Source organism: Ictalurus furcatus, chromosome 1 (genome assembly GCF_023375685.1).
Source record: "Ictalurus furcatus strain D&B chromosome 1, Billie_1.0, whole genome shotgun sequence".
Classification (NCBI taxonomy): domain Eukaryota; kingdom Metazoa; phylum Chordata; class Actinopteri; order Siluriformes; family Ictaluridae; genus Ictalurus; species Ictalurus furcatus.
The window spans coordinates 1,279,237-1,296,736 of record NC_071255.1 but is presented as its reverse complement, the minus strand read 5'-3'; the positions used below and the strand labels follow the sequence as shown (position 1 = coordinate 1,296,736).

At 43.8% G+C, this 17,500-nt stretch overlaps 1 protein-coding gene across 1 annotated transcript in view; it reads right to left on the bottom strand.

Moving 5' to 3' along the window:
* cdkal1 (CDK5 regulatory subunit associated protein 1-like 1) overlaps window positions 1–17,500 on the bottom strand; it is a 207,273-nt gene that overhangs the window by 79,755 nt on the left and 110,018 nt on the right. Inside the window, exon 9 of the mRNA XM_053647308.1 lies at window positions 9,016–9,182. Coding sequence (XP_053503283.1) covers window positions 9,016–9,182 — 167 coding nt within the window. The remainder of the gene's footprint in view (window positions 1–9,015; window positions 9,183–17,500) is intronic.

The window sequence follows — 17,500 nt, the reverse complement described above, 5'->3', positions numbered from 1 at the left end:
GAGAGAGAGCGGGAGAGAGAGGGAGAAGGAGAGAGAGGGAGTAGAGAGAGGGAGAAGGAGAGGTGGAGAGAGAGAGAGGTGGAGAGAGGGACAGAGAGAGAGGGCGAGAGAGAGGGGAGAGAGAGAGGGAGAGAGAGAGAGGGAGAAGGAGAGGGAGAGGTGGAGAGAGAGAGGGAGAGAGAGAGGTGGAGAGAGAGAGGGCGAGAGAGAGGCGAGAGAGAGAGGGAGAGAGAGAGAGAGGGGGAGAGGTGGAGAGAGAGAGGGAGAGAGAGAGAGAGGGGGAGAGGTGGAGAGAGAGAGGTGGAGAGAGGGAGAGAGAGAGAGGGAGAGAGAGAGAGGGAGAGAGAGAGAGGGAGAAGGAGAGGGAGAGGTGGAGAGAGAGAGGGAGAGAGAGAGAGGGAGTAGAGAGAGGGAGAAGGAGAGAGAAAGAAGGAGGGAGAGAGAGGTGGAGAGAGAGAGCGGGAGAGAGAGGGGGAGAGAGAGGGAGAAGGAGAGAGAGGGAGTAGAGAGAGGGAGAAGGAGAGAGAGGGAGTAGAGAGAGGGAGAAGGAGAGGTGGAGAGAGAGAGAGGTGGAGAGAGGGACAGAGAGAGAGGGCGAGAGAGAGGGGAGAGAGAGAGGGAGAGAGAGAGAGGGAGAAGGAGAGGGAGAGGTGGAGAGAGAGAGGGAGAGAGAGAGGTGGAGAGAGGGACAGAGAGAGAGGGCGAGAGAGAGGCGAGAGAGAGAGGGAGAGAGAGAGAGAGAGGGAGAGGTGGAGAGAGAGAGGTGGAGAGAGGGAGAGAGAGAGAGGGAGAGAGAGAGAGGGAGAAGGAGAGGGAGAGGTGGAGAGAGAGAGGGAGAGAGAGGTGGAGAGACAGAGGGAGAGAGAGAGAGGGAGAAGAAGAGGGAGAGAGAGAGAGGGAGAAGGAGAGAGAGAGGTGGAGAGAGAGAGGGAGAAGGAGAGAGAGAGGTGGAGAGAGAGAGGGAGAGAGAGAGGTGGAGAGAGAGAGAGAGGGAGAGGGAGAAGGAGAGAGAGAGGTGGAGAGAGAGAGGTGGAGAGAGAGAGGGAGAGAGAGAGGTGGAGAGAGAGAGGGAGAGAGAGAGGGAGAAGGAGAGAGAGAGGTGGAGAGAGAGAGAGAGAGGGAGAGGGAGAAGGAGAGAGAGAGGGAGAAGGAGAGAGAGAGGGAGAAGGAGAGAGAGAGGTGGAGAGAGGGAGAGAGAGACGTCTGAGAAAGGCCTCAGCTGAATAGTTTATACAGAGCAGATTTACAGAGTCACCCACGGCAACACTTCTATATTCAGTACACACTCTGGAGGCTGGATGGAAAGACACACACTACACACACACACACACACACACACACACACACACACACACACACACACACACACTCAAAGTACAAGACAGAGGGATAAGGAAAGAAAGAGTTTATGGAAGGAGTCTCCAGTATCAGAGGGGATTAATATTAGATTTTGTAGATGAGTGAGAGGTTAATGAGAGGAACAGCCTGATGATCTTCTGTATCAACTGAAACTGACACACACTGAACTACACACACTGAACTACACTCCCCGAACTACACACACACTGAACTACACACTGAACTACACACACATTGAACTACACACTGAACTACACACTGAACTACACACTGAACTACACTCCCCGAACTACACATACTGAACTACACACCGAACTACACACACCCCGAACTACACACTGAACTACACACACTGAACTATACTCCCCGAACTACACACACTGAACTACACACCGAACTACACACTGAACTACACACTGAACTACACACTGAACTACACACTGAACTACACACACTGAACACCACACACTGAACTACACACACTGAACTACACACACTGAACTACACACACACTGAACACCACACACTGAACTACACACTGAACACCACACACTGAACTACACACACACTGAACTACACACACTGAACTACACACTGAACACCACACACTGAACTACACACACACTGAACTACACACACTGAACTACACACTGAACACCACACACTGAACTACACACACACTGAACTACACACACCCCAAACTACACACTGAACACCACACACTGAACACCACACACCTTCTTCTGAACACAATCATTTTTCAGTACAGCAGCTTGTTCTCTCTCGACACACACTGCTGTTTCATTTCCGATCTTTACTGACTTTGTAAAATCCGATCTGATGTTTGAGATCTGACGAGGGGTGACACCGCCGACGTGTTAATGATAAACAAAATAAAATACTGCTAACACTCTGACATGCTGACGCTAACTTCACAAACACTTCTTAGCCGTGTGGAGCTGCAGCAGCGTTCAGGTGCAGGAATCAACACCGCCACGAGCCGCTCGCACCCCTCCGTTACCTGCATTCCCACCTCACCCCCGCCGCGTCCGCACCTCGTCAGGTAGGGCGCGAGGCAGCGGTGAAGTGAGCGAGGGAAGTGCAGAAAGTCGCACCTATCAGGACGTAAACGGCTTTAATCATGTGATCAGGATGAGGAGCTGTGACAGGTGTGGACCGAGAGCAGAACCCAATTACAGCACGCGCACACACGCGCACGCACACATGCACATGCACGCGCACACACGTACGCGCACGCACGCTGTCAGGAAAGAAGAATTCCACAAATGCACAAACAAAATAACAACAAAAAGTCAATAAAATAAAAATAATAAAGGAAGCATTAAAAATGTAAGCCAACAAAATGTAAAAATGTAACTAATACGTGAATAAAAACACCTTAATTCCATTATTTATGAATAAAAAAAATAAGTAAGCAAATAAACAAACAACTACGGTGTGATTACGGCCGGAAGCGTGAAGAGGCTCGCAATTATACATATATATTATTGTACATATATATGATTATATAATAATTATAATGTATATAATTATATACACTTACACACAATTGAATCATATTCTAATCATCTATTATAAAATCTACTGTAGAGTTCCAGTTTTATTTAATTAAAGGTGTGCAAATGGAAGAAGGGATGCAAGCAAATAAATAAATTCATTAATTACGTACATTAATATTTACATTATGTAAATGATGTATTTACATAACTCAATTAATTACTAGACTTTAAAAAAATAATTATTATTTAAGTAAATAAATTATTTAAATTCATTCAGTAAATAATTTCTTTTTTTTTTTTTTTTCCCCCCCAGGTTCTTGGATTTTGACTTGGACGTCTGATCATCTCTGTGACTTTGTAAATGTAAAAGTAAATGCCCCCAGTGAACAGGCGAACTCTGGAAAGGGATCAAACGCGCACGTAATGGACGGCGAGTCCCCGGAGATCCCTTAAAATGGAAATGAATTCCAAATTGCGGCGGCGGTGAGGGCGGAGTCCCCGGGGCTAACGGCGATAATCGACTGAACCGTGAAGAACCTCTGGGAAAAAAAAACCCGCCGCGGACCAGAGACGGCACATCACACGGTCAGAAACTAATTAGGACAAACGTTCTCCTTCAGACTTCCTCGTGGGTCCGAGACTAAACGTCCTGCGAGGAGAAAAATACATCGAATAAAATGAAACGAACCCCAGAGCAGAACGTCTCACGTCTTAATGACGGAGTTAAACAGAAACAGACGCTGACCTTCTCCGTCTTCACGTCACGTGACTGAACACAGTTCCACGTTAGTTTATTAGATTGTTATTATATTCCTCTTCAACATTTTAGCTCATAAACATCACAGATTTCACAGTAAACACACTGAAGGAGGAAAAAAAGCCATTCAGGAATAAATTCTGTGATAATCACGTCTTCTGCGATCAGACACGAGGCACCGAGTCTCACAATCACACGTCTTCTGCGATCAGACACGAGGCACCGAGTCTCACAATCACACGTCTTCTGCGATCAGACACGAGGCACCGAGTCTCAGAATCACACGTCTTCTGCGATCAGACACGAGGCACCGAGTCTCACAATCACACGTCTTCTGCGATCAGACACGAGGCACCGAGTCTCACAATCACACGTCTTCTGCGATCAGACACGAGGCACCGAGTCTCAGAATCACACGTCTTCTGCGATCAGACACGAGGCACCGAGTCTCAGAATCACACGTCTTCTGCGATCAGACACGAGGCACCGAGTCTCACAATCACACGTCTTCTGCGATCAGACACGAGGCACCGAGTCTCAGATTCACACGTCTTCTGCGATCAGACACGAGGCACCGAGTCTCAGAATCACACGTCTTCTGCGATCAGACACGAGGCACCGAGTCTCACAATCACACGTCTTCTGCGATCAGACACGAGGCACCGAGTCTGAGAGTCATAACCAGGTTTTGTATCAGACTTTAAAACGACTCACAACGTGACCGCAAAGTTTACGACTCGCATGCCGAATCTGATGATATGAGGTTATGACTCATTTGATCGTTAAAATTTATGACCCATATACCGACTCAGATTATAGGTTATGACTCTAATTTTAAGACTCTTAATTTGACTCAGACATCAAAGTTGCCAAAATTCATGATTCACACCTTGAGACCTGACTCGCACCTTGACACTGACCTTAATACCTGACTCGCACCTTGACACTGACTTTAATACCTGACTCGCACCTTGAGACTGACTTTAATACCTGACTCGCACCTTGACACTGACTTTAATACCTGACTCGCACCTTGACACTGACTTTAATACCTGACTCGCACCTTGACACTGACTTTAATACCTGACTCGCACCTTGAGACTGACTTTAATATCCGACTCGCACCTTGAGACTGACTTTAATACCTGACTCGCACCTTGACACTGACTTTAATACCCGACTCGCACCTTGACACTGACTTTAATACCCGACTCGCACCTTGACACTGACTTTAATACCCGACTCGCACCTTGACACTGACTTTAATACCCGACTCGCACCTTGAGACTGACTTTAATATCCGACTCGCACCTTGACACTGACTTTAATACCCGACTCGCACCTTGACACTGACTTTAATACCCGACTCGCACCTTGACACTGACTTTAATACCCGACTCGCACCTTGACACTGACTTTAATACCCGACTCGCACCTTGACACTGACTTTAATACCTGACTCGCACCTTGACACTGACTTTAATACCTGACTCGCACCCTGACACTGACTTTAATATCCGACTCGCACCTTGACACTGACTTTAATACCTGACTCGCACCCTGACACTGACTTTAATATCCGACTCGCACCTTGACACTGACTTTAATACCTGACTCGCACCCTGACACTGACTTTAATATCCGACTCGCACCTTGACACTGACTTTAATATCCGACTCGCACCTTGAGACTGACTTTAATACCTGACTCGCACCTTGACACTGACTTTAATACCTGACTCGCACCTTGAGACTGACTTTAATACCTGACTCGCACCTTGACACTGACTTTAATACCTGACTCGCACCTTGACACTGATCCACCTTTATGAAATTGCATTTTTATTTTATTATTTAATTATTTACATCAACATGTGGTATAACCTTAAATAATAAAATAAGCTGAAGGTTCTCACTCTAGAGCCCAAGAGTGGCTCACCAGCTGTCTTGGGATTTGAACTCACAACCTCCCGATCAGTAGTGCGGAACCTTAACCTCTGATCTAGCACTTTCACACCGTGCCCATGAATAAAGGCAGCTCTGAAGAGAGAGGAGCTGAAAAAAGAGGCGACGGAGCAGAAGACGAGGTCGTGAGGTCTCGGTTCTCCGCGCAGCCTCGTCTTTTCTCCAGCATCATCAAGCATCCTCGGAGAACGTGACGAGAGTGGATTATGAGCGAAGCCGTGAGCGGTCTGTATTCACCCAGTGGAACATTTCATTAGTCCTGACCCGCGGTCCGGTCCCAATCAGCCTGGCTGCGACTTCACTGGAGTACCCTTCACCTAAAAAGGGTACTAGAGTCAAGAGAGCATGTGCGCAATGCTTCTGAGACACCAACTGTACACTAATGAGCACAAGAACGCTGCAGGAATAAGAGATAGAGCAGCGACTAAACATTCTTTGAGGTTCTGCGTAGAACTTACAACAGATGGATGCCCTTTCAGAAAAAGTTTCATGTAAAAAATTCGGAAAGATGGAACCAACAAGCAAAGAACGGTCGAAGAACCCTTTTCAATTACGAGGCACCAGGAAGTCGAAAGGACTGTGGGCAACACAGGGTACTTCAGTAGGTTCTAGCAAGATGGAACGTCTTTAAAAAGCAAAGAACTCCTAAGTATTCAAGCATGTTTCAGCACAAGGATAAGCTTCATTAAAGAACTCAGAACCCTTCTTTAATGTTCTGTACAGAACCATACAACGGAGTATTTCCCGTTCAGAAAAAATGACAAGCGAAATCCCTTTGGGAAGACAGAATCGTTACCCAATCAAACAACTGGACGACGACGGAACCCGCCTGATGAGCAACAGGTTCCTTTTAATCACAGAGTAGAAGTATTTTCAGAACCGTTAATAATTCTTCAGTTGTCAATCTGGGGGTTCTATCTAGAACACTATAACAGAGAACCCTAAAGGGATCAGCTTGTCCTTTTAGACTGAACTCTTTCATGTTTTCCATTTAGAAAGTGTTACCCTTTCAGAGAGGGTTCCACAAAAACATATTTGATCTAAGAACCTTTGAGGAACCTAGTTTTTCTCCTCTCTACATGCTTCTTCACTCGTGATGTAACATACTAAACAATGTTTAACCCTTAAGGGCTCCTTGGTTGTCTGTCTGGAGGAACCCTTTCTATTTAGAACCCTACAACAAGTACTTCTCTATCAGAAAGGGTTCCAAGTGGAACACTTTTCGGAAGCCAAGAACTTAACTTATTAAACACTCTTAGAGGGGGAAAAGGGTTCTTCACTGGTTTTTCAACAAAAAAAAAAAGGTTCTACTTGAAACCTTTTTCGGTACAGAACCAAAAAAGAACTTTTAAAGGTTCCCTCACAAGAAAAACACTCACTCTGAGAAAGCCAAGAATATCAGACGCTCGACCCCCTCCCCCCCAAATCCCAAACGTTTTTCTGAATCACGTATCAGCGTTCCATCTCCTGCTGCAATCTTCCACTTGGTTGATAATTAATGTAGAGAACCGGCGCCAGAACGCTTGTAAGCATTAATAAAGTAGAGAAGCATTAAAGCGGAACTGCTGAGCGCGTCAAAACAGGAACCGCGATCGGAACGTCGAATTAGCGCCGGCAGATCAACAATCCTGCTTCTAATTAGCATTTAATTGTTAATTCCCATCATTTAAGGAAGGAGAGACGAGAAGAAACACTTCCGTCGTTTTTTTTTTAATTCAGACGTAACCGAGCAGAAACGGAACCGATACATATGGGGTCTAAATTATAACCTCAATTAACCTTCAGCAAATGAAACGCGCTTCCGCTAGCATTCCTCACAGAGATGCTTCAGCACAGGGAGCCAGATGGATTAAGGCTCTAAGCTCACCACCGAGTGTGGAACGTCCAGGTTCCACCACAATGAGAACCTTTAATCGTGAAGGACACATTTTCATAACACGTACTCTTACTGCATTTCAGCTACACTTAGAACCCCTAAGAGTTCTTTGTTGTCCTTCTAGTGGAACTCTTAAGGGTTCTATCTAGGCGCCTACAATAGAGAACCCTAAAGGGCTCTTTTGCAGATCTCAAAAGGTTTTGTGTCACGGTTCTTTAGGTAGTAAAAAAAAAAAACATACAGGGGAACTTTGTTTCATCCCTATAAAATATTTTGAACCCTCAAGCGTTCTTCGGTCTTTAAATGCTTCTCGTAGAGGTACACAACGGAAGAACCCAACAACAGAACGGGATCAAGTAAACCTGCAAGGTTCTGGAAGGGTTCTGGAAGTGAAGAACCCTTAATTATCCAATGAACTGATAAAGACACCCTGAAGAACCTCTTTTGCTCTCCCCCGAGTGTTCAGTTTTAAGAAAACCAATAGACTTAGAACCACTCTGGGAAAACCCTTAAAGGTTCAGGCATTTCCCTAAGAACTTTAAATTATCCAATTAAAACCTTTAAAGAACCTATTAAGGAGGGTACGCTCTCGGACAACGTAAAGACCTCAAAGGTTCTTCGGCTCTGGGAAAACCATTCGAAGTTCTACGTAGAACCGTATAGAGAGTTTCGTTGTCAGAAATAATTCCAAGTAGAACCTTTCTAGGCAGCAAATAACTAATCCTTAATGACCCAAAGATAATGAAAATATTTAAAATGTTCTCTCCTCCTTCAAAACAACATGTACGTCCTTGGAAAAAATACAGAACCTTTAAGGGTTCCCCCGTTGTCTCTCCTAGTGGAGATCCTTAAAGGTTCCAGGTAGTACCCGAAAACACAGAAGTCACCTCTCAGAAAAGATGACATCTGAATGCCCTGTGGACAGATAGAACCGTTAACCGATCCAAGAACCATTAAGGAACCTTTTCCAGTTAGATTTGGTAACCATGGGTGACATGGAGAACATCGATAGGTATTAGATGGAACCTGCTTGATGCGAATAACTCGTTCTAGGTTCTTTTTTAATCTTTTATAATAGACGATAAATATTTTCATATTTATTCAAAAAGTTCTACTGGTACGTGTTTCCCTTTCAGAGAGGGTTCCAAGTAGAACCACATCTAAAGTAGACGAAGAATCCTTGAGGAACCTATTACACGTTCCTTCACCCTTGAAATGAGGTAAACTTATAGGAAAAATGTAGAACATTTAAGGGTCCTTCAGTTGTACCCGTGTTCGTAAGTAGAACCATCAAGTGGAGGAGGTTGACCTTACAGAAGAGATTACAAGTAAAAATCCCTTTGGAAAGATGGAACTGAATCAATTCAAGAAACATCAAGGAACCTTCTTCAGTCGCTACACGCTGAATAAGAAGAGGTAACCGTGGGTAACACGTAGAACATCAAAGGGTACTGGCATGTCCAGGGAACCTGCTTGAAAAGAAACCATGACGACTACTGCGCTATTAGAGACGAGAACGTTGTAGAACCTCAGACTCACCTCCAGGTGCTCGAGGATGTAGGGTGGGTTGGTCATGCCCAGGCGGAGCATGCAGCCCTCGGGGATCTCCTTCACCAGTTCCCACAGCAGCGTGGGCAGATCCGTGCCGATGTCCCTCCCGTAAGCACCCGTGTCCTCGCTGGTCAGCCAGATCTCACACACCCCCTCTGGAACCCACACACACACAATAAATAAATTCCATGGGTTCCTTTCAGAAAGAGTTCTCAAGAATTCTTCACTTCCCAACTTGGCTCTACTTCTCTTTAATGTAAACACTTGCTTTAGGGTTCTAGAACCCTTAAGAGACGACTCCCCCTCCCCCACCCCTACCCCCAAGCACAGAGGGACAAGTTGAAGAGCCCTTTCGGGTTCTAGATTTACCCTAGAACAGGCAGCTGTACCTACACTTGGGTACTGAATGAACTGGACAAGATCTAGAACCCTTAAAATGTTCTTCAGTTGTACCTTAAAAGTTCTACGTAAAACATCAGGTGCTCTCCTGTTAGAAAATGTTCCGTGTAGAACACTTTCAGGAGGTTAAGAATACTTAAAGAACCCTTTTACACATTTGTGCAATGTAGAACGCTTAATTGTTCTTCAGTTTTTTTCTCTAGGAGAACCCTTATAGGTTCTATGTAGAACTCCCCAACACAGTGTTTCCTTATCATAAGAATTCCAAGTACGACTGTTTTAGGAGATTAAGAACCATTAATTATCTACTGAACCACTGAAGAACCTTGTTTTTTTTTGGCTAAGAATGTACCTAGTACCAAGTGCTATATATTATACTCCTGACAGGTTCTAGATTTTAGCAAAGAAAAGGATTACTCAGAACCCATTTTGACGGAGATCAGAATCAGTTTGTTGTTGTAGATTCGACATGAAACAGATCATGGTTCCAGCAGAGGGACAATGAACTTTTAAGGGGGTGTTGTAGGGTTCTACGCAGAACATTTAAGCGTTCTAGCAAAGGGGCAATATATATATATATATAAAGGAAATGTGGATCTTTGGATAGTTACGGATTCTGTGCTTGCTATAGAGGTTGTATGTGGAACTTGTTTTGAAAAGGAAACACGTGTAGGGTTCTACAGAGAACCTTTAAGGTGTACATGTTAGCAGCCAGCACAGCAGACCATCACACTGATATAACTTTAAAGACCCGTCTTTGTCGGATTAACATTACGAATAATTACGTGCCCTCATTAAGAGTACTGTGAGAACCGAGTGGCTCTGACGAGAACATTAGTGACTTCATGAAACATCAATCATCCACGCTTTTCTGAACTGAAGCTAGAACCCTGTAATGACGGAACCGGGATCGGACATCGGCGTTCACCCGGAAAACGGTCACGTCGATTTCCAGCAGGCTTTAACGGATGGAAGATCGTGTGCGTGTGTGTGCGTGTGTGTGTGATGCAAGTGAGAACCGAGTTCCACTCGGTTTGGTTCCATTAGCCGGTGTGTTTACGTTATTAATGTAAAGTGATCGTATGAGGGAGGACGTGCCGAGAGAAGTCGGGTACATTCGTTTTGATTCTTTAAAGCTGATTTATAACAAATGAATCCGGTCTTCTGAGAAAACGCGCCCAGCACGCCGGGTTCTCCTCACTCTCGTCCGGTTATAGAACAAGACTCCAGAGAAGGTCCTGAAGGTTCGGAGCAGGTTTCGGAGCTTCTTATACGTCGACAAATCTGACGCAGTGATGAAGAGATCTCTCAGAAAAGGCGGACCTGAGAACCACGGTGGGTTCTGCCTGAGAACCCTAATGAAACTGGTAATGGACTTTACTGTACTGGGCTCTAGGGAGAACTTTGCTTTGCTTCATGGCAGTGAAAGATCACAACAAACAAACAAACAAACAAACAAACAAACACTTTGTAGTACATCTGTCTCAGGACAAAATGTTTCTTTAGTTTTAATTTAATATCAATTTTAATGTTATTTCCTTTGTTGTTGTTGTTGTTGTTGTTTACGCTTTAATGCAACAAGAAGGTGATTACGGTAAAATGATTCATTTAAAAAAAAACTGGTCAGGAAATGTTTCTTCTAGAACATCTTTCAATCAATCAATCAATCAATAAATAAAAAGGAAGAAAAAATAGAAAAAAGGAAAGATTGTTAAACAGTAAATACAAATGTAATAAATAAATAAATGAATATTTTTAGGGCCTCTGTTGATATTCATACACAGTTTTATAACATCATAATAATAATAATAATAATAATAATAATAATAATAATAGTAAGAGATGCAGCCCTGCTGTTAAACGTCACGTACGATGTGTAATACTGATCAATACACTTCTCTGCTCATTTAAACTGTTATTTATTCTATATATATATATATATATAGCACACACACACACACACACACACACACACACAGAACAGTTAATATTGTGTAAAACAAGTGCTTGCACAGGTACAAACATGGTGTGTGTTTCCATTAAAGGTGAAATGATCAGTGTTATTCTGCTTTAATGTCACACACACACACACACACACACACACACACACTAGGGGTGAATGATAATTTTTCCAGGGGGGGACTCTGTGTGTGTGTGTGTGTGTGTGTGTGTGTGTGTGTGTGTAGGAAACAGGTGTTTCTGCTCTAACCTCCCTTTCCTGGGAAAAAACCTAAACAAACACAATCACACATTTACAGGTACCAGAAACACTCTGAGGGTCTCACACACACACACACACACACACACACACACACACACACACACACTCACACACACACTCACCAAAAAACAACAGTAAAAAAAAATGTGGAAAAGTGATTAACTCATGTGCGTTTAACTCGTTTACACGTACACACTCTCTCTCACACACACACACAGGGTCATCAACACTACTAACGGTTCACACACCACAACTTCCTGTTCAGAGAGAAACAGGGGTAGGTGTGTGTGTGTGTGTGTGCGCGTGTGTGTGTGTATTTATAAGATGACACTGTGGTATTTCATGTCACAATCCCAGTCACACGCGCGCACACACGTGTAATCCAGTGTGGTAATCCTCCATCTGTGTGTGTGTGTGTGTGTGTGTGTGTGTGTGTATAGGGCATACATTTTGCGTACACTGATATTTAAAGAGAACCGTAAATGTCTTACTCTATCTAATTTAGAGTCTGGAAAATAAAAGTGAAGATTGAAGATGAGCAGCGTTTCATTTTGTGTGTGTGTGTGTGTGTGTGTGTGTGTGTGTGTGTGTGTGTGTAAAAAAAACAAAAAACAAACAAAGTGAAGGTTTCTATGAAATAATATATTAATGCGAGTCTCCTTCAGCACTGAAGTCGTGTAGACTTCACATCCGTGTGGAACTAACATCTCCAACTACTGGTTTTATTCTCGTTTATAACCCATTTGGGCTCTTTATTTATTTCCTCGTTACTTACACGTGTGTTTTATTTTATTTATCAACGTTATTTACTACGCTTTTAACGATGTGTATATTAGTCAGAGTTATGCAGGAAGGCTGTAATAAGACGAGCGCCTCTAATAACAACACGTTCGCCGAGTTAAAGCTGAAAACAAATAAGATAAACATAAATAACCTCGAATAAATAAATAAAATGAAGAAAGACGCCACGTGAAGACATTCGACGTGATGAACACAGACGAACTAGGAGGTTCCGAGTTTAAATCCCGGGACTTGGCGTTTAGATCGGATAAAGGCGTCGAGAGCAGCTGAGCGAGTGGAACGTACACCCGCTCGCTGTTTATTCTAATCTCAGATCTGACGGGAATCCGTCCGGTTCCGTGTCTGAGATCGGAGATAAGACAGATTTGAGAGATAAGATCGTGTAATCCTCTGTCTCTCTCTCGGCGTGAAACTGCTCTGAAGATAAAAGACGACAAGTCTGCGGCGACGTGAGCTGCTCCTTCGCACGCCGAGCTTGTTGCGAGTGCTCGAGGTGTGCTTGTGATGCAAACAGGCAGGGTGACGTGGGGTGACGTGACGTGACTCCGGCTCTCGCCACGAGCTTCCTGCGTGATCACGGAGTGAAGACTGTCAGGCGAGAACACCTTCGGCTCTTCAGACACCACGTAGCTCCCTCACCAGGGTTGCCAAGTCCCGGCAAAATACAAAAGATAAGACTTGAAACTAATCCAACGCGACTAGTCACGCACGGGCAAAGGGAACCGGGTTCTCACTGTGGTGCGCACGCATTTCTCATCTACAAAATTTGATCAACAGCCTGGTGGTCATTACGATATCTACTGTATTCAGACCCGTGAAATCATCGGCCCCTTGCCTCGCTACGTTCGAAGACGCCAACAACGTGAAACACGGCTAGATCCTCTCTACACACGCAGAAAAAACCCCATCCGACCTCCATCGCCGTAATAAAACAGAAACGGTTCTGTAGACACACGGGTCCGCACATACGCTCTCCCTTCGTTTACGGAAATGCTCGCTCACTCGATTCAAAACAAACAGGCTCTTCGCAGCCAGCGACGAGTTTTAAACAGCGAGCTCACCAACGCAAACGCCGGCTTCCTTTGGTCTAAATAAGCTGAAAGCGGGCTGAACTTTAACCCCGCTGTGATGCAGCAGAGAAACAACTCCGGATCCAAATTTATTAAAAGTGCAAGTGGAGTGTATCTTGAGGTTGTGTGATGGTGTGCTTAGCGGAAAAAAAAAAAAAAAACACAACCTAGGGCGCCAATACTTCAATCTCAACTGCATAGTTCAGCTGAAGAAAAAATAATAATAAGGAGTGCCGAGTCCTGACAAAGCGAAGTGAAGAAGAAACTCGGCCACGTCAGCGTTCACCTTTAATTCCTTTGCTGTAAATGATAGAGCACGCTGTGGCGCAGAAGCTTAAAGGCACTTCCTGCTATCGACTGAAGTTAAAGTGGATTCGGAGTAGAGAAATAACCTTTACCAAATGGAGCTTAATGTAGAAATCTGCTCCGATCCAGCGCCGAGATCCCACCCACGCCATTACGGCCATTACTACAACTACCTGCTCCTCCTCGACAAGGGAGTGAGCTCGAGATCGTCTCGGCGTAAAATCCACTCCTCGTCTGACTTTTCACATTTACGTGTGCACAAACTCGGAGAAGTGCTCGAAAGACAAATCGCCAGTCTTTCAGCTTTGACATGAAATAATCATAATAATAATAATAATAAGAAGAAGAAGAGGGTTTATGGGGTGCCAATACTATTAAGCACGAATAAATAAAGAAAAAAAAAATAAATCAACTGGAGTCAGCGAAGTAATCTCCCGACAGTGAATTTGGATGGATACTGACCCGACCTCGAACACAAAACAAAAAACAAGCCGGAGCTTCGTCTCTCGTCCAGTTACAATATGTAGACGACCTCATCGTCATGGTGACGGATTAGCGTAAAGGTTTTACTCCAGCTCCGGTTCGCTCGCCTGTCAGACTTCGCAATAAGACAGACCGACTAATTAAGGGCTGAACGTAGAACAGGTGCACACATTAAGAGAACAAACCAATGACACGACAGGGGCGGAGCCGAAACAAATGCACACGGAGGGAAAAGAATAAGATCAAGCGGCGCCCACAGACGGGGAACTCAGAGAGCTCAGATACACCGACACAACCGTCAATCATTCCAAATTCACCTACGGGGAAAAAACACTGCTCTACTGGTGTGTTTCTGAGCGGTACACACCACGTACGAAGTGCGTGGAGGTTGCCAGGTCTGTTAATATAATATAATAAAATGGGAGTAAACGTCACTGGATATCATGGCAGAGTAATATCATGTAGAGATGATTAAATCCTTACACACACACGATCCTAGTCATGGTTGGTTCTGGAGCTTCGGCATCTCCTCGACCTCTTGGCGTTGGATTTAGATAACCGATATGAGATTTCAGATCCAGGATTACGAGTATCCACGCTTTTACTCCTCCACATTCCTTCATTTCTCCTCTCGAGGCTTCGAGAAGGACGTCACCAAAGAACGAGAAAGAACACGAGATCTTTGTCCAACCTCGTTCGAGTCTGGTGTCTCTTTCTGTCGTCCAAAAAAGGAAAGAAGCCTCATTTCTGATTCTGTTCATCAGCGGAAGTGAAAGGCCTAATGGGATTGCGCGTCGCCTTTTCAGCACCACAGAGGAAGATAATTAAAAGCTGGCTCGTCTGTGGTCCTGCGGCGCGGCATGAATACGGTAGCCGTCCACGCCACGGTGGGGAGGAATTTCTTCTTTTATTTATTTATCTTGTTAATTTTGAAATTAGCTGCGACCCCTTTTCTATTCAATACCCACAGTTTCTCAGCGCCGAGTCGGAGAAAGCCAGGACGATGCAGCGGCTGCCGAGCGCCAGCCTGGACAATACAGTCCATTAACCGGGTTTCACTGGAGATCCCTTCACCCACCTGAATGGAGGACAGGAGCGCAACGAAAGAAAGACATGGAACAGGGGAAAGAACCCCATCCTGGATATCGAGACCAGATCTAGAAGTGGTGATGTTCATGGAGCCGCCAGCAAAACCAGGTTTCAGTCTTAAAATAAACGAAGGATTGTTGAGAATACTTCGAGAGGTATTGCTGAAGAAGGACCACGAGCAACCATGCTAATATAACCAGCAGAATTTCCTACATTTCTGCATCAATATGACCTAAAACATCATCCGATTTACACACACACACACACACACACACGAGTCCTACAAGTAGATAAAGAGAACCCAATTAAACAAACGAGACAAAAGTATTATACTCCGGGATTAGCAGTTAATCTGAAGGTGAAATGAGACCCAGGTGATCAGGTGCGAGCGAGCGAGTGAGTGAGTGAGCGTCCGGTTTTATTTAAGGAACACGTGTCTATCGGAGTCTGATCTTTTCTGTGGATTTGTATCATGGAAAGAACAAAGGAGATTTCCGAGGACCTCAGAAAGAGAGCTGTTGACACTCATCCAGCTGGAAAAGGTCACAGAAGCATCTCTGAGGCGTTTGGACTCCAGCGATCCACGTTCAGACAGGTTGTGCACGGTACAAACGGAGGGCACTCGACACCGCCGTTACTCGCTAACCACTTTCAGGACAGTTTAGTGTGAAACTCTGAGGAGGTTTCAGGTCGTATTCCTGCAGAAATTCACAACGTTCTTGAAGGTTCACAGACTTTCAAGCACCAGTGAATAATATATAATATAACCTATTAGATCGCACTTCTTCTGTAACAGCTGACTAGTGAATTTAATGTAACTGTTTTTCGTGTTTTATTTACTAACTCCGGTACTGTTGTACATTCTTTACAAAAAAAAAAAGTCCAAATAAATCTACGAGTACCTCAAATCAAAACGTTTCTCTACCTTAACGTATTCTGATCATCACGTATGAAACCGGCCACAGGCTGAGAGACGACACGCGGCGGAGAGTTTAGAGAGAAACACGGGAGGGAAGTCTCTGACGGACGCGCGCTCCTTCCCTCTCCCGACACGCCGCGTGTTCGGAATCGGCATTAGGAAGTTAATTGTGTCGTTTGTCTAAACTCTCCGTCCCTAATGGAATGTGTACCTTGATTACGGCGCGCTAATTAGTCTCCGAATCGGGAGGATTTAATTACCGTCACGCTCCACTTCATTCTCTGAAGCGTCGAGTCTGATTTAATGGGGGAAAAATATTTATTTATTTACACATAATTATTCAAAAATGTTGGGGTTTTTTTTTTTTTTTTTAACAAATTGTTAGTACTTCATTCAAATGAAAACATTTCTTTATTTGACAGATGTTTAAAAAATTAAATAGTATCCCTGTGATCAAATGCATAGGGAACATAGAGTCAATATTCATTTGTTTGTTTGTTTAGGGGCGGGGTCAGGGGACTGTGTAAATGAATTTTTTTTTTATTTTTTTAAATAAACAATTTTTCAATACTTTTTCATATAAAGTACTAGAGTAAGAGGTACTGCTTCGTAAACATATACAGCGGTGCAGGAGCGCAGAGAGTAAAGAAAAAATATTTATACAAATTGTAATCGTATAAACTTTACAAATAAATAATATATCGAAGGTCGTGATGGTTTACCTCGCCGTTATTTCAATTAACCAATTACACTAGTTCGTCACTAGACTCAGGCTGGGATATGAGCGGCGTGGGAAGAATCATAATCATAATAATAATAATAATAATAATAATAATAATAATAATGGTGCCATCTTAGACAATGAGAAGATTTTACATATGTAAATTAGTTAAAATATTTAACATGACAATTAAAAAAAAAATTTATTTTTTTTTTATTCATGGTCTGTTTATTCACAAGGCATCCTTCCTTCATTTATTTATTTATTTATTAACTCGTTAAACTTTAAGCGCGGGGAAGATGACACGGGTTTGTTGATTCGGATATTCAAATACGTGCAGATGAGCTTAGCGTGCATAAACATGCGCGCGTTAAAAAGATTTAACTTAGTAAAAACGCAGTAAACGGTATTTACAGAGTGTTAACTCCCCTAGCAGCAACAAGTAAAGAAAGTTAGGCTACACA